Source organism: Budorcas taxicolor, chromosome 10 (genome assembly GCF_023091745.1).
Source record: "Budorcas taxicolor isolate Tak-1 chromosome 10, Takin1.1, whole genome shotgun sequence".
Lineage (NCBI taxonomy): Eukaryota > Metazoa > Chordata > Mammalia > Artiodactyla > Bovidae > Budorcas > Budorcas taxicolor.
Window position 1 is genome coordinate 53,304,037 of NC_068919.1, and position 25,893 is coordinate 53,329,929.

Here is a 25,893-nt window from a genome sequence, read left to right on the forward strand (position 1 = left end):
TAATATATGATTTTATATTGTGATTTTTTCCCCCATACATTTCCTCAGTAGTGCTATTTGGTAAAGCAGTTCATAGTGGTTTTTGCTAGTTCCATGAGTTTTACCCAGTATTTAGTAGCATCTTTCAGCAACATCTGAATATTTCTGCTCAGCAATCTCTTTTTCTCTGAGAAAGATCTAAACATAGTTCAGAATTTCATCTTTGGTTGAGTTTCCCTTTTAACTTCCGTTCATAGACGTATATGTGACTTCCAGTTCGACTCTCCGGAAAGTGAGTGTGGAAGAAAACAGCAGTTCTCTCATAGTTGTTTGAAATTAGGAAAGGACTTATTTCCTAGAAGTAAATAAATGTTTTTAAGCAAATAAAAGCCACCTTTTGTTGAGTACTTTTCATTAAGTTAAGAATGACCTATTTGTTCTTCTGCAGCTTTTTTCTTAATAAAACAGTGCAATTTCACAATAAAATAACTCATGGTAAGTAACACATATTCCTTGATAGTTCTATAGAACTAGGGCTGATTTTGACCAGGGAAAAGACCAGTTAATAAAATATGTGTTGAAAGGGACCATTAAAAAAAGTGATATTGTCTATTTATCTGAGTGTTTGCTAAACCTGAGGTAAAATAAAAATACCAAGTTATACCTTTTTTCATATTCCCTTACCTCCTCCAAGACGCTGAAGATGATCAAGTGAGTAGGCAGTGGTGAATCATTTTGAAACTCCATATACAACCACTTTAAGGGATTTAGATAAAACATATCTGCTTCAACTAGATAATCAGTTTTTCCAGTCAGGTCTGGGGGACACTGGAGAAATCTCATTGGAAGCGGGTAGTGGACATGGCTATAAAAAGAAAGTTATTATAGTTACAAGAAATTAAAAAAAATTGTGAGTTTTCAAATTACACTTAAGATACATCATGTTCACATAAAATGTGAAATCTGAATCTAAACTGGGTTTCACTTAAGGTGAAGAGGCACATCTTTAATGCATTTTTCTCAAAAAACGGAGACTAACATTCTTATACAGTGTAGGTAGCATAACCTCAAGTCCAAAGTAAAGAGTGAGACTCCATGTGAAGGTGGGAAATCAGTCCGCAGCTTGTGGGAGTGTTCCAAGCATAGGGGCTTTGGGACCAGGTATGTTACTTGTTAATAAGAGAGTAATATCTGGCAAAGTAGAAAACTGGTCACGAACCTGAAAGGATAAAGGATTCTTCGTTCTCTTCCTCTTTCTGCTCTGAATTCTTAAGGGACAAGTTTTTCCTATTTCTTTTGTTGTTCTTAAATATTTATATAAGTATGATTTAGTAAAAAGAACATGGGTTCACGGATCAAAATCCAAATAAGTAATGGTTTTACTGAGGCGTTGGGAGATTAGAGTATATGTAGAAAAGGTGGATTAAGCAGTTACTTGGGACATGCAAAAAGCCATGTTTACAACTTTGCCTCAGAAAAATTAAATAAAAATTTGATAGAGGTTTATTTTTTTTCTATGAAATGTGTACAAAGTAAATTTACACAGGATCTTAATACTTCATGACTTTTACAATTTTGAAGATGAAGGTCTTGCTTCTAGGGAAAAGCAGAAACAACTGAGAAAAGGCTGACAGCCTTATATTTCAGAGGTAGGTATCATACTTGGGTGTGTGTGTGTGTGCACCCACGCTCCATTGTGCATTGTTGGAAACCTAAGATGAGAACTAGGTGAACTATGCAAAGCCCAAGATATCAGTCACTACAACCATGTATCGGAGAGCATCATAGTACCTCTAGGATTCCTGTTCTCTGAAGTTACCACTACTGAGAATATAGGGAGAGTGAATATCCCTCTCTCAGCTCTGGTCTTTTTTACATAGAATGGGATCTTCAAGTTAAAGGGGTGTTTGAGGTCTTGCATCCATCTAACTGGCTTTTGCTGGACAATCCCAGTTTTCCAAATAGCCTATTAATGATTGGCATTAATGATTCAGTTAAGCAGAGTATTCCAAAAGTGTTCAATTACTGTAAAATGATACCAACTTTGATACTGACTGAATGTGCACATGGAAAATTAACTTCAGATTAACTCTAGATACGTAAAGAATTTTCTAAAGGAAAGCTGTTTTCTTTGTCCTTTTATCCTTATTAGGCAATTGGTGTATATAGCTCCCTGAAATACAAGCTTAGTGTCCATGATGTATTTTCAAAAGCCCTGCATAATTAAGGCACTTTCACTGTTATTTCCCAGACACACTTAATCCAAGCATTAGAATATCATCTAATTGAATTCCCTAACTTTTATAGGCAAGACAGCTGATATCTAAAGAAAGTAAAAACACTGGTTTAAGACCAGGACAACAGTCCCCATCAGTAAATATGGACTTGAATCCATGTTCTGCGATCATTTACAAATTATGTAAATATAAGATGTATCACAAAGATTTGTATTAAGATCAATGATAACCTGAATTTTTTTTTTTTTTACTGAGTACCTTTTAAAGGTAGTATAAAATACTGTATAGGTTTATTTGATCAGAGTATTTAAATGTAAGTTGTTTTGAATATTAAAGTATATTTTAAAGTGGTATATGATTTTCATTGACATAAACAGGAGTTTCAAACGCCTTATCATTTGACCAATTAATTTAAATTCAGGAATTCGAAAGGAGTTTTAAAGTAGTTTTTATAGTCATAGCGTTTAGTGAACAAATTTTATTACCTGTAATAAGGGGTAGAATGACAAGGCAACATCATAAGTACTGAAGCTGAAGATGCATTTGTATTGTTGTAAGAGAGTTCTTGAATATTAGTCATGACATCAAGAGTACCTCGTTGATGAACTAAACCAGTATAGAGGGCAAGGAGCATATTTGATAAAAACAGAAAACTTAGAGCTGGTTTCTTCCACGTTTTCAAGTTGTTTAGCGAGTATCCTATATAAAGATAGACACATTGAATGGTAACACTGGTGATTTTTTTTCTTATAGCTAAGTGAATATTAATTGCAAATATATTTATAGTCTTTAATGGAAGTGTAGTACAAGCTGAAATGCTGTCATGGAAAAACATGAAATAAGCATTGGGTCATGTTTGTAATTTCCTTTACTATTCACTGTCATTGTTCAGTATCATCCGGGTCTTGACCTTTTTCTAGAAAAAGGAATTGACCAATAGGGAGTCCAGATTTGAATTCTAGCTTTGGCATTAGTTTCCCCATGCGCAACAGTACCTTTTTCAAATATTAGGGAAAAATGTATGTACAGTGCCAGTCCTGTTACATAATTGATCGATATATAGAACTTTCTTTTATTCCATTTACTTATTGCTTTAATCTCCCAAGCACTAGTGACAGATTGTGTACCTACAAGTCTCAGTAATTCTGGAGGAAATCTAACTATGTATTATTCTTAGAAAGATATACCACTAGGCTCCTGGGAGATTTTCAGTGGTCAGTTAGTGAGTGTTGGCATGGATCTCTTTCTGGAAGTAGATTTATGTTTATTTGTTTTTTTCTTTCACTATTGTGTTGGGCAGTTTGGAGATGCTGAACAATTAAGAGGATATAAGTGATGCCTCTGAGCGTGGTAATGGGAGGGAGGGGATGGGAACCAGTTCTGTAACACTGGTTATCTGACTTTTGAAACAGCACAAGTGTGGTTTTGCTAAAAAGATTAGCATATGGATGGCCTAATCAGAGACAAACAGGTCTGCAACGGCCACTGTAGTAAAAACAGATGAAGCAAAAACCCAACCCAGAACTGGAAACAGCTCAAATGACAGAAGTTCAGTCTAAGAATTTCAGCGTTACTAGACTAGTGACACCTTTCTTTTACAGGTAAGGAAACAGGTACAAGGTTACACAGTTCACTAAGGATCAAAGCCAACATTCTGATCTAGAATTAAGGTGTTTTGGCTAGGATTGGGGAAAGTTCAAATTAGGCAAGACAAATTACTGTAGATTGAAAAAAACAGCTGTAGTTATTTCTCTTCCTGTGTCCTGTCCCCCCACTAGCCTGAAGTTTGTCATCTCTTAATCTAGCTTGGCTTTGTGACTTGGTTTGACTAAAAGAATGATAGAAGTGGCAGTGTGCCGGTTCCATGCTTGGGCCTCCCTTGGATCCCTGCTTACACCCAGCTTGTTCAGCACCAGATAGCCTGCTAGAGAATGATAGTCCACAAAAGAGCTGAGGTACCCTGACCAATAGCCAGCTGAATCCCAAGTATGTGACAGCCCAGCCTAGTTTAGCATAGCTGCCTACCTCCTCCACAGCTGATTATATTTGCATAAGTAAGCTCATTGGAGAACTACCCACCTGAGCTGTCAATTTGTAAATAATTGTAAGCCACTAAGTGTTGAGGTGACTTGTTAAACTGCTATCGCCAATAGAATTGTCATGTTTATATAAAATCAGGTCACATAAGAATAGAGTAAAAACAGATTTGAGGTACAATATAACTCAAGATTTCAAGTGGCTAGAAAAGAAAATTGGGCCAGAAAACGGTGCCATTTAAAACATCTGGAACTCCAAAGAGACTGTTGTCTGACGTCACTCCTGAACATCCAGACTGGTCTAGGTGAACTCACTACTTAACTGGTCTTGTTGTTGGAACTCAGCATAACCGTTCTTATTCTTAGTGGAAGTACAAGTCTCCAAGGAATCAGAATTTTTGGTTCACTCAGGAACCGTAGGTACACGTGTCTGAGGGAGAAGCTCACATCCTGTGAGAAGATCAGGGGTTTCTCTAGGTCTCTGTCTTTGAAGGATCTTTCTGAATGGACATGAGATGGAAGAAAGGCAGATTCTACAACCCACACGAGCATTTTATCTCAGTGTTTGGGACTGGAAACAGGTTACCAAGACCCTCCCACTCTCTTGGAATGGGAATGAGGATTTAGATAACTCCGTCTTTAAAACACTCTGTAAAGACACAGAGCAGAGAAATAGAACGGTGTCAAAAAACATAAAAATGGAATGTAACCAAGTTCCTAAATTAACGGAACTAAACAAAATGTGCACAGAAATATTTGTCCTCCAGTAGTATCTGGCAGTGTTCACCTGGGTGAAAAGTAAACAATTATAGCTAACTCAAGTGGTTGTTGAAAAAACTAAATCTGAATAATTTATGAACAGAATTGTTCTGTTAAATGGTCCCACTATTCTAAAGACTTGCCAAATAGCTCTTAGACGCTTATATTTTTGTGTCTGCATCTGTAGATGAAGTAAGACTATATAAAGATACTATATGACACTTTCATTTCAGTACTTTAGATATTTCAAATATATAGATATGTGTGTTTGTGTCTAAAGAGAATACATACAGCTGAGATGTGGGAGATGATATTTATACTTGACCAAAGAAGGCTGCTTAATTCAATGAATTTGGAGGGTTTTTTGTTTGTTTTTTAAGTAAAAAGTTTGATACCATTAATGCCCTCATTTTTCTGAGCCTCCAGGTCCAGTTTGATTATCATTTCTTCCTTCCATAGCCCAGTGATTTTTCTTTTTTTAGTGATTAATATTTGAAGCAAGCCAACAAATCATTCTGAATTAAATTTTAAGTTAATAAAGTTTCAATTCTTAAATTTTCCAAACCAACATAAAAATTCGTATTTTCCAGAGCTTAGTAATATAAAACTTTAGAAGTCACATGTAAAAAACTTACTGCAAAGACCTAGTGGAGATACATAGAAAGGTGGCAAATGAAACCAGAGTTTGTGAATCATGTTAAAAACTGCATATGCATTAGGACTGAGTCTTGAAGGGATAAATTATATAAAGCATTAAAAACTAGTTTCAACATTAATTTTCCATTTGTGGAATGTAGAACTTGTAGTTTAACCATAAATTTAAATTAGCTACTCTGAAATAGACATATTACTTTTTAGTGAAAGATTTCTAACAGCCAGAAACACCACCATCAAAAGGTGCTATAGATGCTGGATCCTTATATTTTTATCTCACTTTACAGGACACAGGAGAAAGGACATTTAGGGAAGAAAAAGGATATTTTGGCTGCAGAAAGGGAAAGCTGCAGTAATCAATTTGTAATTAAGGAGCAATCCTAACTTAGCCTAGTAGAAAGTAATATTTTAGAGTTTAATAAACATTGATTGTCCTTGGTTTCTTTATTATTGTTTTTTTTTTCTCTATTTTACAAAAATACTTACCACAGAACACCATACAAAATGGTAAAACTGGATAGATAAACCTGAATTCTTTGTGGCTCAACATGCTATAATAAAAAAGATATTCAAAGAAAATATTATTTTCTCATATTAAATGATGGTTTAAGAAATTAGTGTATTTAAAATGAATATAATTAACATGATCTGTTTTTGTAATTATGAGACTGAATTTCATGCTTCAGGAATCAGTCTATTTTTCAACTATATGGTGATGATGATGTGTTAAAAGTAATGCCAACAGTTGATGTCAATGTGAAATTCTAAAGTACAATTGCATTCTAAAACAAGGGATTTCTGTTACCAACCCAAGTAATATTACTCAAATTTAAAATAGAAATGCATACATTTTCATTTAGAAATACAGTACTTAAAATTGTGGTTTCTGTTTTTTAGAAGCAAATAAAATTTTCAACCTCTTAAAATTGAATATAATATTACTAAGCAAACTGTATCAGAAGGGCTTCCCTGGTGGCTCAGACTGTAAAGAATCTGCCTGCAATGTAGGAGACTCGGGTTTGATCCCTGGGTTGGGAAGATCTGGAGAAAGTATTCAGTTGGTCTGAGCATCAGCATTTGTTTGTTGTTATTTAAATGCTAAGTCGTGTCCGACTCTTTCCAACCCTGTGAATTGTAACCCACCAGGCTCCTCTGTCCATGGGATTTCCCAGGCAAGAACACTGGAGTGGGTTGCCATTTCTTTCTCCAAGGGATCTTCCCGACCCAGGGATTGACCCACGTCTCTTGTGTTACAGGTGGATTCTTTACCACTGAGCCACCAGGGAAGCCCCAAGTACCAGCATACTCACTGCATTTTCAATCTGCTAAATAATCCCCACTAACAAATCATAAGTATTAATGAACCTGCAAGAGATAAATAGTTTACCTTTCAAAGAATTTATTTAATTTCTTGGTAACATTTAAAAAATGAACTATTTGAACAAATAAAATCTTACCTATAAACTAGCAGTGTCCATAGCACAGTCACCAAAAATATCCTGTACCTCTTTGAGGCTAGAAAGCAGCCATGAATAAAGAAGGGTAAGTGAGTACCCAGGACAGCTGGAAATCCTTGACTGAAGTACCAGTGCCATGGATGAGAACCATAAAATGATCCCAAATCCTGCAGCACATTGAATTTCAAAAAATTGTATTGAACCAGAGTCCACTGGGATAGTTGAAGGAAAAAGAAATAGAAATGTGTTAATGCCAAGTATGGATTTTTGGCACTGGGGAATTTGGCATAATCATGAAATTAAATCAGAATGAAGTGTGAACACTAGATAGTTTACATTGCTAATTTTGAATATGCAATACTTTTTTATACTGTTCCGGTTTATAATAGTATACTGAATACAGTTCCCTGTGCTATATAATAGAATCTTGTTTATCCATTATCCATATAATAATTTGCATCTACTAATCGTAAACTCCCAATCCAACCCTCCCTCCACCCCCTTCCCCTTGGCAACCACAGTCTGTTCTCATATCCCTGAGTCTGTTTCTGTTTCACAGATAGGTTCATCTGTGTCCTGTTTTATAGATTCCACATATAAATGATATGGTATTTGTCTTTCTCTGACTGACTTCATTTAGTATGATCATCTCCAGTTGTATCCATGTTGCTGCACATGGCATTATTTCAGCAGTCTTTTATGGCTGAGTAGTATTCCGTTGTATGTTTATCCATATATCTGTCAGTGGATATTTACATTGTTTCCATGTTTCAGCTATTGTGAATAATGCTGCTATGAACATAATGGTGCCAGGATCTTTTTAGATTTAAGTTTTGTCTGATATGTGGAAAAAATCCCAGGAGTGGAATTGCTAGATCACATGGTAATTCTGTTTTTCATTTTCTGAGGAACCTTCATACTGTTTTCCATAGTGGCTGTACCATAAGCTTACATTCCCACCAAAGGTGTAAGAGGGTTCCTTTTTCTCCATATTCTCTAAAGCATTTGTTAATTGTAGTTTTTAACGATGGCCATTCTGACCAGTGTGAGCTGGTACCTCGTTGTAGTTTTGATTTGTATTTTTCTAATAGTGACGATGAACATCTTTTCATGTACCTATTGGCCATTGTATTTCTTCTTTGGAGAAATGTCTGTTTAGGTTTTCTGCCCATTTTTCGGTTGGGGTTTTTTTTTTCTGTTGAGTTATATGAACTGTTGGCATATTCTAGAAATTAAGCCCTTGTTGGTTGTATCATTTGCAAACATTTTCTCCTGTTCTTTAAGGTGTCTTTTTGTTTCTTTTTTATGTTTTCTTTTGCTGTGCAAAATCTGTAAGTTTGATTAGGTTCCATTTGCTTATATTTTTTTGGATATTTTTCTTTTTAAAAAATTTTAATTATTTTAATTGGAGGCTAATTACAGTATTGTAGTGGTTTTTGCCATACATTGACATGAATCAGCCGTGGGTGTACATGTGTTCCCCATCCCCATTTGTTTATATTTGTTTTTATTTCTGTTGCCTTGGGATACTGACCTAAGAAAACATTTGCATGATTTATATCAAAGAATATTTTGCTTATGATCTCTTCTAGGGAGTTTTATGGTGTCATGTCTTATGTTTAAGCAGCCATTTTGAGTTTATTTTTGTGTATGGTGAGACAGTGTAATCTAACTTCATCAATTTACAGGTAATTGTCCAACTTTCCTGTTACCAGTTGCTTAAGAGCCTGTCTTTTTTCCATTGTATATTATTACTTCCTTTTTCAAAGATTAATTGACTGTAGGTGTGTGGGTTTATTTCTGGGCTCTCTATTCAGTTCTATTGATCCATATATCCATTTTTGTGCCCGTACCATGCTGATTTGTTACTGTAACTTTGTAGTACTGTCTGAAGTCTGGGAGGGTTATGCCTCCTACTTTGTTCTTTTTCTGAAGGATTGCTTTAGCAATTCAGGGTCTCTTATGGTTCCATATATATTTTAGAATTGTTCTAGTTCTGTGAAAAATGTCATGAGTAATTTGATAGGTGCAGTCACATTAAATCTGTAGATTCTCTGAGTAGTATGGCCATCTTAACAATATAAATTCAACGCAAGTGCATGGGATATCTTTTCTATTTCTTTGAATCATCTTAAGTTTCCTTTATTAATATTTTATAGTTCTCAGTATATAAGCCTGTCACCTCCTTGGTCAGGTTTAGTCCTAAGTATTTTATTTTGAGTGGTGTGATTTTGAAAGGTATTTTTTTTTTTTACATTCCCTTTCTGATATTCCATTGTTCGTGTAAAGAAATGCAAAGGATTTATGTATGTTAATTTTGTATGCTGCTACCTTGCTGATTTCATTTATCAGTTCTAGTAGTTTATGTGTGGAGTCTTCAGAGTTTTCTGAAGATGGTATCATGTTATCTGCTATAATGACAGTTTCGCCTCTTCCTTTCCAATTTGGATACCTTTTATTTCTTTTCTTATCTGACTGCTGTGGCTAGGACTTCCAGTACTATGTTGAATAGAAGAGGTGAGAGTGGGCATCGTTATCTTCTTCCAGACTTTAGTGGCAAGGCTTCCAGCTTTTCACCATTGAGTATTATATTGGTTATGGGTTTGTCATGCATGTGTGCTCAGTTGCTCAAGTCATGTCTGACTCTGCAACCCCATGGGCTGTAGCCTGCCATGCTCCTCGACCCATGGGATTCTCCCCAGGCAGGAATACTGGAGTGAGTTGCCATTTCTTCCTCCAAGGGGATCTTCCCAACCCAGGTATTGAACCCACGCCTCTTGTGTCTCCTGCATTGGCAGTCATATTCTTTACCATTGAGCCACTTGGGAAGACCATGGGTTGGTCTTAAATAGCTTTTATTATGTTGAGATATGTTCCTTCTATACCTACTTTGGCAAGAGTTTTTTTTTTTTATCGTGAATGTTGAGTTATGGCAAATGCTTTTTCTGCATCTAGTGAGATGATCATGTGGCTTCTGTCTTCTGCTTATGTGTTATATCACATTGATTTGCCTATGTTGAACCATCCTTGTGAACCTGGGATGAATCCCACTTGGTTGTGATATACAATCTCTCCTATGTGTTTTTGGATTTGGTTTGCTAATATTTTGAGAATTTTTGCATCAATATTCATCAAAAAGCATTGGCCTGTAATTTTCTTTTTTGGTGATATCTTTGTCTAGTTTTGCTTCATAGAATGTCTTTGGGAATGATCCTGATCAGTATAAGGTCTTCTTCACATGTTTGGTAGAATTTGCCTGTGAAGCCATCTGGTCCTGAACTTTTGTTTGTAGCGAGTTTTTTAAATTACAGATTCTATCTCTCCTCTAGTGATTGAAAGAGCACAATTCAAGAAGTGGTGAATCAATTTGTTCTTGATTCAGTTTTGGTGGACTGAATGTTTCTAGAAATTTGTCTGTTTCTTCTAGGTTGTCAGATTTGTTGGCATATAGTTGTTCATAGTATTATGTTGCTTTGTATTTATGCAGTATCAGTTGTTAACATTTGCTTTTTCATTTCTTAATTTCTTTGGGTCCTCTCTCTTTTCTTCTTGGTGAGCCTGGCCAGAGGTTTGTCAATCTTGTTTATTACCCTTTCAGAGAACCAGCTCTTGGTTTTACTGATTTTTTTCATCTCTTAATTTTCTCTCTAATCTTTATTATTTTCTTCCTTCTGCTGACTTCTGGTTCTGGTTTTCTTTTTCTAACTCTTCTAAGTGGTAAGTCTAGGTTGTTCATGTTAGATTTGTCTTGTTTTTGAGGAAAGCCTGTATCACTATGAACGTCTGTCTAAGAACTGCTTCTGCTGCATCCCATTGATTGTGTATGGTTCTCTTCTCATTGTCATGTATAATAACAGTGAAATCATTTATTAACTTTTTATACATATTAATGTGTTCTTTGTAAGACACTAGGTTTTTGAGATTCAAGAGTATAATTGTTTATGCCCATTTTGACAGTGTAGCATGTAGACATAAAGAATCAATGAAAATAATTTTTATATGTGTTTGGTACCCATGTTAAAAATTTGACTGTAGTACTACCTTATGGCATCACATATTACCTATTAAGATAAAGCTCTGAAAACACTGCACTTTGAATTACAGCATAAAGTAGGTAATAACAATAGCAGCTAACATTAAGTGCTCACATTTGCCATGCAATGTTGTAAGCATTTTACATGTATTATCTCATTTAATCCTCCAACCTTAAGAGACAAGTACCACAAATATTTCCAGATAAGGAAACTGGTAAGAATAACTGGTCCAACATCTTACATCTTAATACACTAGGCTTCAGACAGTAGCATCTGATTCCAGAACCTATAAGTGACTTAAAAAAACAGGGAACTAAAAAACCACCAGAGGCTATGACCAATTAGATTAAACCTATATTACCAATATTAAATCTGTTACCAATAAGATTAAACCAGATGCTTAAAGAATATTCTGGTTAATATGAATTCTGAATATTGAGGTTAACTAAAGTCATTTAAAAGTTAACCTCTATTGTTACAAACCTGACAAAAGTACTTTAAACGGACTCTTAGAACTTCAATTAATACACAATTCTGTTATATGGAAAAGTACAGCAAAGTGAACCAAAGGCGTATGCTACCAGCTTTTTCCTAATATATCCCATATCATTAAAAAAATGGTTTGCCTATGTTTCCAGATACTCATGGATTAAAAAAGTAAAGCTGAGTTTTTAGTGTAATAAATGACTATATTACAGTAACTTAAAAAAAAGTTATTTTTACTTACTTGACCAAAAAAAATACGATCAATTATCAGAGACAAACTCAAAGTGACAAATCTGAAAAACAAAATAGAATGGTGACTAACATTTTAAACCTACTGAAAATCCAGCAATGGCATATGACTTAGTGGCATATAGCATCAAAAGCCACTTTAAAAATGCTTCAGAAGTTTCCCCAGCTGAATATGGATTTACACGTTTTGAAAGATATTTCATTGAGAAAAGCTGTATTTAAACTTCTTAAAAGTAATAAATTCTGTTATTACCTATTGCTGCATAATGAATTACCGCCAAATGTTTTGGCAACGTAAAACTGTGAACATTTATTATCACTGCATCTGTGGGTCAAGAATCTAGGCACGGCTTAGCTGGGTATCTATGACTCAAGATCTCATAACTTGTTAGGATATTGACTGGGTCTGTAGTTTCAGCTGAAGGCTCTCATGATTTTTCCCTCCAACATGCATTGTCACCTCTCAAGTTTCTCAAACATAAATTAATCATAGTTTTCAGCTGTCTCCCTGAACTGGAATGTATAATTCATGAAGGAATGGACTTTGTTTGTTAAACTGCTGTATCTCTAGCATGTGGAACAGCACCTAGAACATATTAGGATTAAATATTTGCTGAATGAATGCTTTACAATCAAAACTGTTAATAAATTTGAGAAATGACAATAGTGGCAACTTAGCCACCATGCTATTTTGTCCTTTTATAATAGCTACCAAAAATAGCCTGTACAAAGTAAATACTAATATATTAAAAAGATCACTGTTTTAAGAGTCAAAGTACATTCATTCCTTCAATGAATAATTATTTTGTATATTCCACTAGGTACCTGGTATAATTCTGATTCTAGGAGCTCAAAATATAGTCAGAGAACGTGGGTTTCAATCCCATTTTCATCACAGCAACCCAGTGACCCTGGCTAATTTAATTTCATTAAGCCCTCCATTTTCTGTGTCACCAAGTAAAAACACATCTACATTGCCTAGATCCAAGAATTGCGAAAATCAGGTAATATGTGAATATATATTGTATGTTTATTAGAAAACCCCATACAAATGTGAAGGAATCAAGTATCCTTAAAATATATTTGAAAAATATTTAAGAAATAAAGCATAGGAAAGTTCTAATTTAGAAAAACTCCCAGGATCCTCATTTAAGCAAATTAAAATACTCAGAATCACAACTAAAAATATAAAATTGGAAATACTATGTTTCCTTAGTCTGATCATTCTCAGTGATATTAGAATATACACCTGAGTAAAAAGATATAAGATCTTGTTCATAATCTTTATTAAAATTAATATGATGGATTGTAGCTATACTTACCCTACAGGTAAAAACTGATGTAGAATAAGATCAAGCTTTCTCTGTTCTTGCCAGAAATGTCTGAACAGCAAAGGTATCCATGGAATAATAGCTGTGGGACGGATTATGAAGGCAAGTGCCACCAGGGATGAGTACTTCACACTATACGCAAGGAAAAGGTATTATTAAGACAACGTGGAAATGAGTTCAGAGGTTATCTATTTACTCCATGGTATTACCTTTTTTTTTAATTAGAGCATTTTCTTTTTGGTATAAATAGCTATCTGAACATGGGGAAGTTACCTAAACTTTCTGGTTAATTTTTCTCATCCATAAAAAAGAGGTAATACGTAAGGTCTTTTCCAGCTTTACTTAATATTCTAGTATTTCCCAGTAAGAAGTTATTCTAATCTTAATGTTAGTTTTATTTACTGAGAGGTATATCAACTTTTAACCATAAAACTCTGTCAAATCCTTTTCTGGTGGAAGTGTCTCCTACCAAGATAAAAGACAGTCACACATTTTCTAAGGGGGGGAAAAAGCTCTTTTAAAGAAAAACACTGGGATTATTTAGGTAATGATGGGCTTCTGGGCACATGTGGTTTTGTTCAGAAAGCAGGCTTGTAGTTTTGCCCATCTGAAAGATACATATATCTATATATACATATATAGATATACACCTGATTTTAAAAAAGCTTGCTGTAAAAACCTATATGATCATGGATAGAAATGTGGGTTAACAACTATTAGGACCTCTCTCAATAAATAGTTGAAGGAGAGCACCTAATAATTTAATCATCAAGACGACAGACAGTGGCAAAATAAAACATCTTTATAGTGCTACGATATACCTATTAACTAATAAGTAACTATAAAGAAATTTCCAATGTTGGTGAAGATGTAAGAATAGGGATTTCAAGTTCAAATTCTTACGGAGACCAGGTAAGTAATAAAAATTTGCATGGGACCTCTAATAGCGTCATGAAGGGATCTTGGCCCAGAATGTTGCCAGGCCTTACATTTTTTCAAGAGAAACTAGAAATCAAGATTTTAGGTAAGATCTCCCAATTTAAAGATTTTGCCAAGTAGTTAACATAAAGAACAAAACAAACACTGAGTACGTGAATTAGAACACCCCTGGCTTAGTCTGAACTTATAGTCAGCCTAATTGCAAATTCTGCCATAGTGAAACTACCTAGAGTATGCCCAAATGTATTGAGTCCTACCTAACCTCACTCCAAATTTTCCAACTTGGATTTCTTACTCCTTTCTGAATATTTCTACATAACTTACTGGAATTTAAAATCAAAGTATACGAAATAAGCCCCACAACTTTCTCACAAACCTGTTTAGTGTCTAGTATTAAACAGTATCACTCATTTTCTCAGTCTTAAAATTTGGAGTCACTTTAAATCCCAACTTTTCATCCCACACATCAGCTTTCCTTCCCATTGCCATGATTTTACATCAAGTCCTCTCACTTGTCTAAAATCTTCTCATAGTTGTGTCACTTGTTTGGAATCTTTTCATAGTCATTATTTCTAATTTTGCAGAAATATTTCTTAAGAATATCATTGTCACCATCAATACTTACTCAACATTTACTGTGTAATAGGCCACACTGTCTATAGATTCTCATTTAATTCTTGAGTGGCTCTATTCTTGTTTGATAGAAATCAATGTTTAGACATCCTCATCTATAGGTAACATAAGTGAATGGCTATTCTAGCAGTCAAGAGTCTTAATGCAGAAATGATCTTACTTGGTTTGATCCTCAACAACCTTGTATATAAGGAAGAATGGATACTAGCTTCTTAACTAGATTCCCAGATTTTCTAGCTTTCTCCCTTTTAGTATATCCTCAGTACTGCTACTAGGAGAGAATTATTCCTAAATCAGGTTTAATTGTGTCATGCTTCTCAAAGGTACCCTGCTACTTACAAAATCTGAATTTTATAAGTGCCATGCTAGCCTCATTCCTCTCTTCTCCCACACATCCTACCACACATTAGCTCCTCCAGACAACCTGCCCAGAATACAGTGAAACCCTATTCTGATGTTCCCTTTTCTTAGTATTTTATACCAATTTATATAAACCCAAACCACGTCCATGTATTTTCTATTTGCCATCCAGGATCTGCTCTATTCTTCACCTGCCCAGGGTGTAGGGAGGGTGACCTATTGGACTGTATCAGTGGGCTGTCTTGCTCTTTGGCTTCTCATTAGCGTTGGTTAACTGGAAGGCAGAAGAGTCAGTGTATGTTATTCACCCTGCTCTTTCCTTGCTATGAATAAAGGCTGGCTGTACCTCTCTCTCGGAGAAGGCGATGGCACTCTACTCCAGTACTCTTGCCTAGAAAATCCCATGGACAGAGGAGCCTGGTAGGCTGTGGTCCATGGGGCTGCGAAGAGTTGGACACGACTGAGCAACTTCCTTTTCACTTTTCACTTTCATGCACTGGAGGAGGAAATGGCAACCCACTCCAGTGTTCTTGCCTGGAGAATCCCAGGGACGGGGGAGCCTGGTGGGCTGCTGACTATGGGGTCACACACAGTAGGACACGACTAAAATGACTTAGCAGCAGCAGCAGTACCCCTCTATTGTTGGGGTCCTCTCTAAAAGAGTTCTAGGGATTTCAGTAACAGTTTCGTCTCCTTACTCCCTGAGGCCAAAGGATAACAGAAACTTATGTGTGACTAGCCCTCAGGTACTATGGTATCCCCTTACTAGCTTTTCTAAACATTTTATACCTTTGTAAACAGTCCTTTTATTGAACTCTCTTTGGTTATCTAGTTTGAGTATCTCTCTTTACTGCTGTAATAAATACATCAACTGTGAATTTGTGGTTCTGATAGCCTTCATGAATATTGGGGGAGTCCACTGGGTATTGCAGTATATTGATAATTTAAGATTTTTCAAAACCATGCTTTAGAGTTTTGTACATAATTGTAACAGTACTGTAACTCACCTGTTCATAGACTTTGAGCCTTCCAAAGGATAGTAGAAAAGAGCAATTATAGTGAGAACAGTTTCCATGGTGTTCGTAAGAGTTCTGGTACAGCAATACCACGTGAACCAAGAGCATAACTGGCAAAAAAACTAAGAACAATTATAAGCAAATATATATGGAGTGGGAAATGGAAACGCTTAGTATTATCTTCTAAGGAAAATAGGAAGCAAGTCTAATGTTAAAAATGGGCATGCCCAAACATTGTTTTTAAGAAGTTATATCAAACACATGTCTATGATAATCAGATCTATATTTGTTAGAGTTAGGTACATTTTTGTGGCATTTCATTTAATTTAAATCTCACTTCACACTAACAAAAGATATAAAAAAATACAGATTCCTTGATGGCAGAGTTTAAAGAAGACTGAAATTCATAGCTAGAGTTTTATAATCAGTATTACTCAAATTGTCTTATATTACTGACAAGTATTTTCTTGATACTTTTATTGACCTTGGTTTGAACTACTTTTTGGTAGAACATGCAAACAGAAGCATCATTAAGTCTGCAAAACAAATGCCTTTAAAAGAAACTTATTAGTTGCTTCAGGGATGTTAAAACATGTCATACCAGCTTCCTATCTCTTCCAATACAGACTTTAAAGCATGTTCCCAATTAACTTCTTGGGAAGTTAAAGGCTCTTCCTGAACTAGATGATCATAGTGCTGCCACTTAAGAGGAAGGATTTTAAAGGCGTTATGTCTTTGCTGTTTTAGGTTCAGCCTTGGGCAGTGCATATAAGCACAAATTAAAGAGACTGACTTAATCCTGGGAGAACTTGATTGCTAAAGTAATCTGTCTTTAATGCAAATCAACACACTATCTGCATGAATGTATTAATAAGTTAATGTTAATAAATTAACACTATATTTCAGAAATGTGTTGGTAAATTGGTTATCTGGAATTTGAAACATTTGCCAACAAATATAAAAAAGGTAATAAGATTTCTAAGTTGGCTTATATAAGCATCCTTAATTGATAACTCTTTTTAGGATAGTTTAACTGGGAAAATCCATTCAGGATTTGAATGGGAGATTGAGAATCTCCTCACTGTGAAGTAAATCAAATGACTAAAGAAATCTTCTGTACCTTCTCCATTATTCTAGCCAAAAGTGAAAGAGTGCATCAGTGAGAAGAGAATTCTCAGGCCTGAGTTGCAGGTAGTTGGAGAAATAGTGAAAGGATTGTAAACAGCTGAGGTAATCCATGTGGTAGGCAATAGTTTATAACTGTTCCTACTGAATATTATGGCAAGTGAGACAAGGACTCAGCCCTGAGTCATGGTGCTTCCCAAGGCTGTGTCCTAGGCTTTGGCCTCTCTAGGGTTGGAGGATACCAGTGGTTTCTGCCATGTAGGGCTCATTCAGAAGGAGACAGCATGTCCACTTGCATCTTACTGTTCTGAATTATGGAAGTGCCTTTGTAAAGTTGTACAAGTTATCTTCTGAAACTGCCTTGGGAAATCAGTCATGTCAACTGCCCTGTTCATGTGCTTCATGCTCACAGGAATGAAGGAAATAGATTTTCTAACGTGTTTTAGACTTACCACCCATCGTGCTACTTGCTGATTTTCTAGTTGCTTCATTAATGAGTAAAGCCTCAAGTCTGCTATAGCAGACAGAAATGCTTGGGCAAGTCTAGGAATCCAAATCTTCATTAGTTAAAAAAAAAAGATATTAAAAACATCTGGTTAGTTCACACTTTAAAACCATAAGAAATCAACAAGCTTATCCAACATTGATTGAAAGCCATTCTTAGTTTTAAAAAAAGATGCATTGTTCTATTCTTCTGCAAAAATACCTGTTTTTCTACAAAAAACTACATTAATTTTCATGGAAATACCAAAAGGTAGTTTTATCTTTCCCATGCTCTCTGTAATATATGTATTACAATACTAATTTTAAGTAGCCAACAGCCCATTTCATTGTGTGAAGGCTCTATTTTAGAAGCACATTTAGTTGTTTTCATTAGGGTAACAGTAGGTAATTTTTAATAAAATATTTACAATACTGTGGGCTAAGTATCATACTAAGTACTTCATGTATATCAGCTCATTCAGTCCTTCTATCAATCCTATGAGACAGGATTATAAACGAGAAAACAGGGACAGAGAGGTTAAGTGATTTCCGAAAAACTGCAGAGCTAGTTAGTGTGGAGGTCAGGATTCAAACCCAAGTCTGCCTGATTCCAAAGCTCTTAGCTACTAAATTACATTGCTTTGCTATCCTGCAATATCAATAATGTGAGTTACTTTTTTTTTGGTAATCTATTATTATAGAAATATGGTTTTCAGATGATATTAAAGAATAAAAAGAAAATGTATTATAACTTAATTATAGTTAATGATTCTATATTATACATTAATATCTTTGAGTTTTAAAATGTGTCACAGTTATCGTTAAACACTTGCTGGTAGATCACAACTAATTTTAGTTTGTTCAGAAGATGTGTTTCTAAAAATTTACATGTATATCTGTATTTTATTGCATCAAACTTCACTAATTTTATGTTATAATTAGAGCTGCTTTACTTTCCGTTGTCAGCAGTTTCTAACACTTCAGCTTTATGTCCTTTATCAGTACTCTGTAAATGTATGTTTAAATCGTAATGGTACATTGTACTCCATAATTCCACTTAAACTGTGCCCGTAAAATACAGTAAAAGACACCTCTGTACTAGTTTGCCCTGCAAAAGAATCTATCAGCCTCCTCCTCACTTCCCAGGTCTGCAAATACTACTTGTGGAAAGTTAATTTCGCTATAAACTTGATATGAGCTGAGTGTTGAGGTAGCCACTAAAATACTAAAAGAATTCTTGTGCAGAGAGAAGTATAGTTATTTATGAACTTAATGAGCCACTGTATTCTCAGCTACTTGCCCTAGCTTTCAATACTGTGTTCAGTTTCAAGACCCACATTTTAAGATTAGACATTAATAAATTACAAGACTGGGGATGTTTATCTGGATAAATAGGACTTTTTGAAGTGTTATATAAAAATTTTGACTTTAAAAGAAGGTAGATTTTAGCTGAACACAAAAATAAATGGAGTTGTAATGGAATGTGACAGGAGTGAACCCTGAAGATTAGGCCTTTGTTGGCAGCTTACCATTCTATATTCCTATTCTTTAAGATCCTGACCCTTCCTTTCCTGAAACACCAGGAGCTGGATGTCTGTGTGCCATCTTCTGACTGTTCAAAACTCCCACTGTGGTACACCCCCCCCACCCCAAACAGGTCTCCCTTCTTATCCCTCTTCTCACAATATTCCAAGCCAGTGCTCTCCAGTATAAATACAATGTGAGCCACATACTGAATTTTAAATTTTATAGTAGTCAAAAAGTAAAAAATGTCAAAACAGGTAAAATGAACCTCAATACTTTAACTCATATCTAAAATATTTCAACATTTAATCAATGTAAAAAAGAAGTATTTTACATTCTTCTCTTGCTCTAGTGCTTTGACATTTGGTATGGATTTTACACTAAGAGCACGTCTCAATTTGAACTAGCCACATTTCTAGCATTTCCAGTCTTGAGTAGCCACATGTGGCTGGTGGCTTCTGTACTGAACAGCAGAGCTCTAAGCCATCCTTAATTCTGTCCATGTACCTTATGAAGTTTAGAGAGAAGTTATCTGGAAAGAGCACTGGACTGTGAATAAGTAGACATAGGATCTGGTTTTAGCTTTTAATATGCAGTGACTTTGGTCTGTTTTCTTCATCACTTCTCTGATACCTTCTGGTTTCAAAATTATATAATCTATTTTAAAATAATCAAGATGAGAGTATGATGACTGACAGCATCATAATGGTTCTCTGTTCAAGTTCTATCTTGAAGACTCCTTCATTCATAATCTAACCTATTTTCTGGGATATTATATACATTTGCCTAGGCAAATATGAATATCCTGCTTATCTAGAAGCTAGTGGGTAGTCGTGAGAGATGAAAAAACAATTCACAGTTCCTAACTTCTACATGTGTTAATGGGAGAAACAACTACTGCTCTCAATTTTCCTTCCCTGTGATATTCTCAAATGAAGCATCAATTTCACCAATATGGTCTTCGTTCTTCACTAATGGGTAATTAGGTATCATTGTAAAGGGGAGGGTACAATACAGCCTTAAAAAAAAAGAAAAACTAAACAAAACTCCACAACCTCGATGTCTTTCCAGGCTTCAAAAAACCTTTCAGGATTTGGGCTGCCTTAAGAATTCTGGGCCACTTCCCTAACAGAAAATGGGGAAGGGCCAAACTGTTGAGTCCAACTTGATGATAGCTTAAAGGATGTTGATAATGAGGTTAGAAATACTTTTGCACCATTAGTTCTTCTTTTGTATCTTTTCCTGGCAACTGACCCCAGAAATTCATTATCTAGGGATTACAACCCTGCTCACTCTTGATGGCTAATTACTACACAGCACAATAACTGTACGTATCAATATATTTTTATCAAGTTAATTTGCCTAATTTTCAATTTCAGTACTAAATCCTGAGTAGGTTTATATGTATTTAGTTTTCATAGACTCACATAACATGGCCTTATGTTTACAAGTTAAAAAAATAAGATAGAACACTTTCTTAAGTGATTCTTTTATGAAGGAAATTTACTTTTAAAGTTCAAATAATATATAATATAGTCATTCTGAACACCTGTATATATTAATAGAATTTCTCACAGCAGAACACTTTAATGCTCAATGTTTTTAGCACATATTGAACGCTTACACATCACCATGTGTCTTTGAACCCTGGCCTTCCCAGATACAGAGTTGAGCAACAGTAGTCTTTTAAAAACAAACTTCCATAAATAATAATAATCATCATTAACATTTAATACTAACTAATATACATTAACCTTAAAAAGATGAAATCTGTTAATGACTTGATTACTTTTATTTAAACTTACCAGCAAATGAACACTATCTTTCCCCAAAAGGTGCAGAATCTTGTAAATGCTTGCAAAGATTAAGGGGTAAGTATAACCCCTCAATCTTTCTGTCCATTCCCAGGTCAAATAACCATAATTAGTAATATTAAGGACTAATGTTAAGTAGCATTGAAACAGAACTTCTTTTCATTTCTACATATAAAACTTATTTTTTGGCAAAGAAGCTTAAATAAAAACATAGTATTTTATACAGGGTATTGGAAATAAAAATGTAGTTGGCTAAGTAAACAATTTCTTCAAGCAGAAATGTTTTTTATTTCATCTATATGCTCCACATTACTCAGCACTGTGGGAATATATGCCAAAGGCTTAGTACATTAACACCAAAGAAAGTACAGAAGAAATATTAGCCTAAAATAATGGCACACTTTAATAGGTTAAAATTACTTGGAGAAAATACGGAAAATTGAAAACATGTCAGAGATGACAGTTTCTGAGATGAACACACATTTCTAGTCCAGGAATAGAAAACTACAAAGGATATTTGAAAACCATATGATGTGCAACTTCAAGAGACTGCCAGTATTCATCTGGAACAAAACTTGTCTGGACTAAAAAGCAGTTACATATTCGTAATGCTATGATAAACAAGACCAAATAAATGTTTTCACCAAGAAGATCTGAAAAAAACAAACAGGTAATTGTAGCACAAGAGTCAGGCAACTTCCACTTGGAGAACTAAAATTGGCTCTGGTTGGCCCTTTGCTCAGGCCTTGTTAAAGTACAGTGGTGAATTCCAGCCCCTCCACACAACTCAAAAGCAGACCTGGGTGGAAGGTTAGACAAAGCGCCATAGCCTCATCAATGGGGGATTACCACTCCTTTCATTTAACAAATCAAAATTTAAGATACATTTTGAAAAAGAGATTGGGTTAACTAAGGCCTTAAGCTAATATATGTGTATATAATGAAAGAAACCAGCTAACAAATTACTAACTTAGGAAGCAACATTTTGTATATGTGCATATACTGGCATATAAAATGGTCCTTTGTACACTTTTAAATAGTCCTTATTGATGCTTTTGTATGCTAGGCACTGAATTCATTCCTTTACATGCACTATGTCATTTAGTCCTCATTGCTATGGGGAAGGTATCATTAGCCCTATTTTATATGAGAAAACTGAGGCTCAGAGTTAAACTGCCTTCTCCTAAGTCAGAAAGGTGGTAAATAAACAGGATTCAAAACCAGGTCTGTATGTTGACTCGAGTCCCGCTCCTAATCACAAATGGACATCTTATACACTAAATATTTTTTAAATGTGAATTTAGTTGCCAACATTTAAAAATCAGATTTTATGTTAACATCTGTATTGTAGCATATCAAAACTCCTTAAGATCTGGCAACATAGAGCTCAACTGGGAAACAACTGGCTGGTACTGAAATATACTGTCTGTTGACTTTTTACTTGTATTTAGCCTTGCCTCTTCTGTCTCCTGACGACCTGAGTTTGCAACCTGCCTCTGATCCACTGTGAGTCTTTTACTATCATTCTGGGTTCCTGCACTTTCATTCCTTATTCTTCAGGAATATTTCCTTTTTTTCAATTGGAGGGTTATTAAAATATTGTTATGGCTTTGCCATGCATCAGCATGAACTGGCCACAGGTATACATGTGTCTGCTCCCTCCCTAACCCCCCGCCCCCACCCCCACCCCCACCCCCACCCCCACCCCACCCCTCCAGGTTGTTACAGAGTGCTGCCTTTGAGTGCCCCGCGCGTCAGACTTCCATTGCCTGCTATTTTACATAGGTAATATATGTTTCAATGCTATTCTCTCAAATCATCCCACCCTCTCCTTCTCTGGGTCCAAAAAGTCTGTTCTTTATGTCTCTGTCTATGCTTCCCTGCACACTGGTACCATCTTTCTAGATTCCATTGATCAGTTGTCAACATATACATGCACTAATATATGATATTTGTCTTTCATACTTCACTCTGACAGGTTCTAGGTTCATACACCTCATTAGAACTGACTCAAATGCATTCCTTTTTATAGCTGAGTAATATTGCATTGTGTATGTGTACTATTTTCTGATGGACAACTAGGTTGCTTCCATGTAATAGCTATTGTAAATAGTGCAGCAATGAACATTGGGGTACTTTTTCAATTCAAGACAATGTGTATTTTTCAATTCTGGTTTCCTCAGAGTATATGCCCAGTAGTGGGATTTCTGGGTTGTATGGTATTTTTTCCCTAGTTTTTTAAGGAGTCTCTATACTGTTCTCCATAGTGGTGGCATCAGTTTGCATTCCCACCAACAGTGTAAGAAGGTTCCCTTTTCTTCCCACCCTCTCCAGCATTTATTGTTTGTAAACTTTTTGATGATGCCCATTCTGACTGGTGTGAGATACCACCTCATTGTGGTTTTGATTTGCATTTCTCTAATGAGCAATGTTCTGCATCTTTTCAAGTGTTTCTTAGCCATCTGTATGTCTTCTTTGGAGAAATGTCACGTCTTCTGCCCACTTTTTGATTGGGTTGTTTGTTTTTCTGGTATTGAGCTGTATGGGCTACTTACATATTTTGAAGATTCTTTGTCAGGTTCATTTGTTATTTTCTCCCATTCTAAGTGTTGTCTTTTCACCTTGCCTACAGTTTTCTTAGTAGTGCAAAAGCTTTTAAGTTTAATTAGGGCCCACTGGTTTAGTTTTATTTCTGTTACACTAGAAGGTGGGTCATAGAGGGTCCTGCTGTGATTTAGGTCAAAAAATGCAGGAACACATTTAAATGTTCTCAACTGGTGCATTCAACACCACATAGTGCCCCTTCTGAACTTTAATCTTTCAGAAACAAACCTCCCTACTGGACTGTATCTGCTGTCCGAAAACCTTGTTCTCTCCTTTTCTCCTCTTTACTTTGTGGCCTCAGGCAGAAGAAACTACTCAGAACTGGCCCTTAAATAACAGCCTTCGGCACATACAAGGCACGCAATATATAATGAATGAATGAGGAATCTATCTACATACCCCCTCCGACAGATCAGAATCCCACTTGCTGGGGTGATGTTTCTCCTGTCAGGGTGACAACGAGACCAAAGAGAAGGTGGAGGGGCCAGCAGGAAAAAGCAATGTGGCGGGGGTCAGACCTGGTTCCACTCCAGGAATCAGCCCTCCGTAGATACGAAACTTTGGGAACACTGGGTCAGGGTGGCCATTCCCTCGCTGACTTGGGATGGCCACATCATGCTTATTCACTTCACATGGCTGTAGAAAGCTGGCACAAAACAATGCAGAATACAGTGCCCTGCAAGAGATGGGGATCCAGAATCCCATCTCCAAGGCAAGGCGACTTCTTGGCACCCCCACCCCCAACTCCCGGCCCCCCAGTAGATGGAGCCCTCGCTCCGGGTCGCCGATTTCCCGCCGCCGCCACCCAGCTCGGCGTCCACACCCCCTCACTCACCCCGGCAGCGCCCGGTGCTCTTCTGCGGGCTGAGATACAAGGTGGACTTTCTCGTTCGCAGCTTCGTCTTCTCATGACAGCGGTTCTGGAGACCGCGGAAAAAGAGGCCGCTGCCTCCGCCGTCGTCTCGCTCCATTCTGCATCAGCTTTGAGGTCCACTGGGTACTGCCAGCAGCCAAAGTCCCCAGCAATGGATGGCTGAAGTGGCGCGCGTTGCTCTTCCGCCCACTAAGTTTGGCCTTTGTTAGCTGCCGTGCCGGCAGGCGCGAAGATAGCCGGGAAAAGTCATCTTCGTCCCGCCCACCTCCAACGGTGGTCCCCGCGGCCCACTATTGCTGGTTCGGCATCGCGTCTACGTCTTCGCCGCGGGCTGGTCCGCGCTTTCCCTGCTACATTTCTTTCTCGAGGGACTGTTCCCTTCCTTTGGTTTCGTGGTCTCTGCGGCTTGGGTCCGGAAACTGCTGAAAGGAACTGGATCTCAACTCTGCGGGTGCAGGCAGGAGGCGGCGGGGAGCTGAAGCAGAACGGTGTGTGAGTGGTAATAATAGTACTGATGGAAGTGTTGGTGTAACGTTGCATGCTTTGGTGATCTTACAGTGACTATTTGTTGAGCGACGTAGGCGGGATAAGGGTAATTTAGCCTCTTGTACAGATGTGGAAAATGAGGCCCCCAAAAGGTTAAAGGACTTGGTCAGTGTCATTTAGCGAACTAGTGGCGGAAGGGGAACCTCCCCGAAGTTACTTGAGGTCTAATTGTCTGTTTTACAAGGAGCTGACTTGCAAATGTCTCCTTTTCTTACACTCAGTAGTTATCGAACCAAAACATGCTTGGTGAAGTTCTCATTTATCTAGTTAAGCGTAGAGTCCAGGAGGGAAAAAAGACACTTCCCCCCGGAAAAATAGTAAATTACGATTTTAGCGATATATTAAGAAGAAGCTACTATTTATTCCGCCATTGTTGAGTTTTGTGACCCCGGGGACTGGCTTAGGATGCTGTGAAATATTGTTATAATAAAACATAAAAATGATTCGCTCTGTTTTACCTGTTTATAAATATGTACTTACTATCTCCGAACCATAGAACTTATCAGACTGTAGACTATTGCAAGGAATATAATTTTCTGAGAAGTTTTAGAATCTTAACTCTTCAGTTGTTAAAAGTAAAACCAGTGAAATCCCTATTTTATTTTTTTGTCAAAAATGGAGGGTAGATGACTTAGAGGTGATGTCACTTTGTATCTACTATAGCATCAGAGGAAACTAGAAAATCTTTTAGTTTTTAAAAATTGTTTTTAATCACACATACTGTCATTAAATACTAAAGAAGAGCTAATAATG

General features: G+C 36.4%; 1 protein-coding gene across 1 annotated transcript; it reads right to left on the reverse strand.

Annotated features, from left to right (window-relative positions):
- Positions 1 to 49: 49 nt before the first annotated feature.
- Positions 50 to 24,691, reverse strand: PIGB (phosphatidylinositol glycan anchor biosynthesis class B). Its single transcript, XM_052646260.1, has 12 exons — positions 24,556 to 24,691; positions 21,637 to 21,769; positions 21,108 to 21,228; positions 17,748 to 17,852; positions 16,162 to 16,292; positions 13,214 to 13,354; positions 11,884 to 11,935; positions 7,123 to 7,334; positions 6,152 to 6,216; positions 2,702 to 2,915; positions 664 to 844; positions 50 to 334 (listed from the first exon to the last, which is right to left on the reverse strand). Exons 1-12 carry the CDS (start codon positions 24,689 to 24,691, stop codon positions 197 to 199), a joined length of 1,629 nt encoding a protein of 542 aa, XP_052502220.1. The 3' UTR covers positions 50 to 196.
- Between the last annotated feature and the right edge of the window lie 1,202 nt (positions 24,692 to 25,893).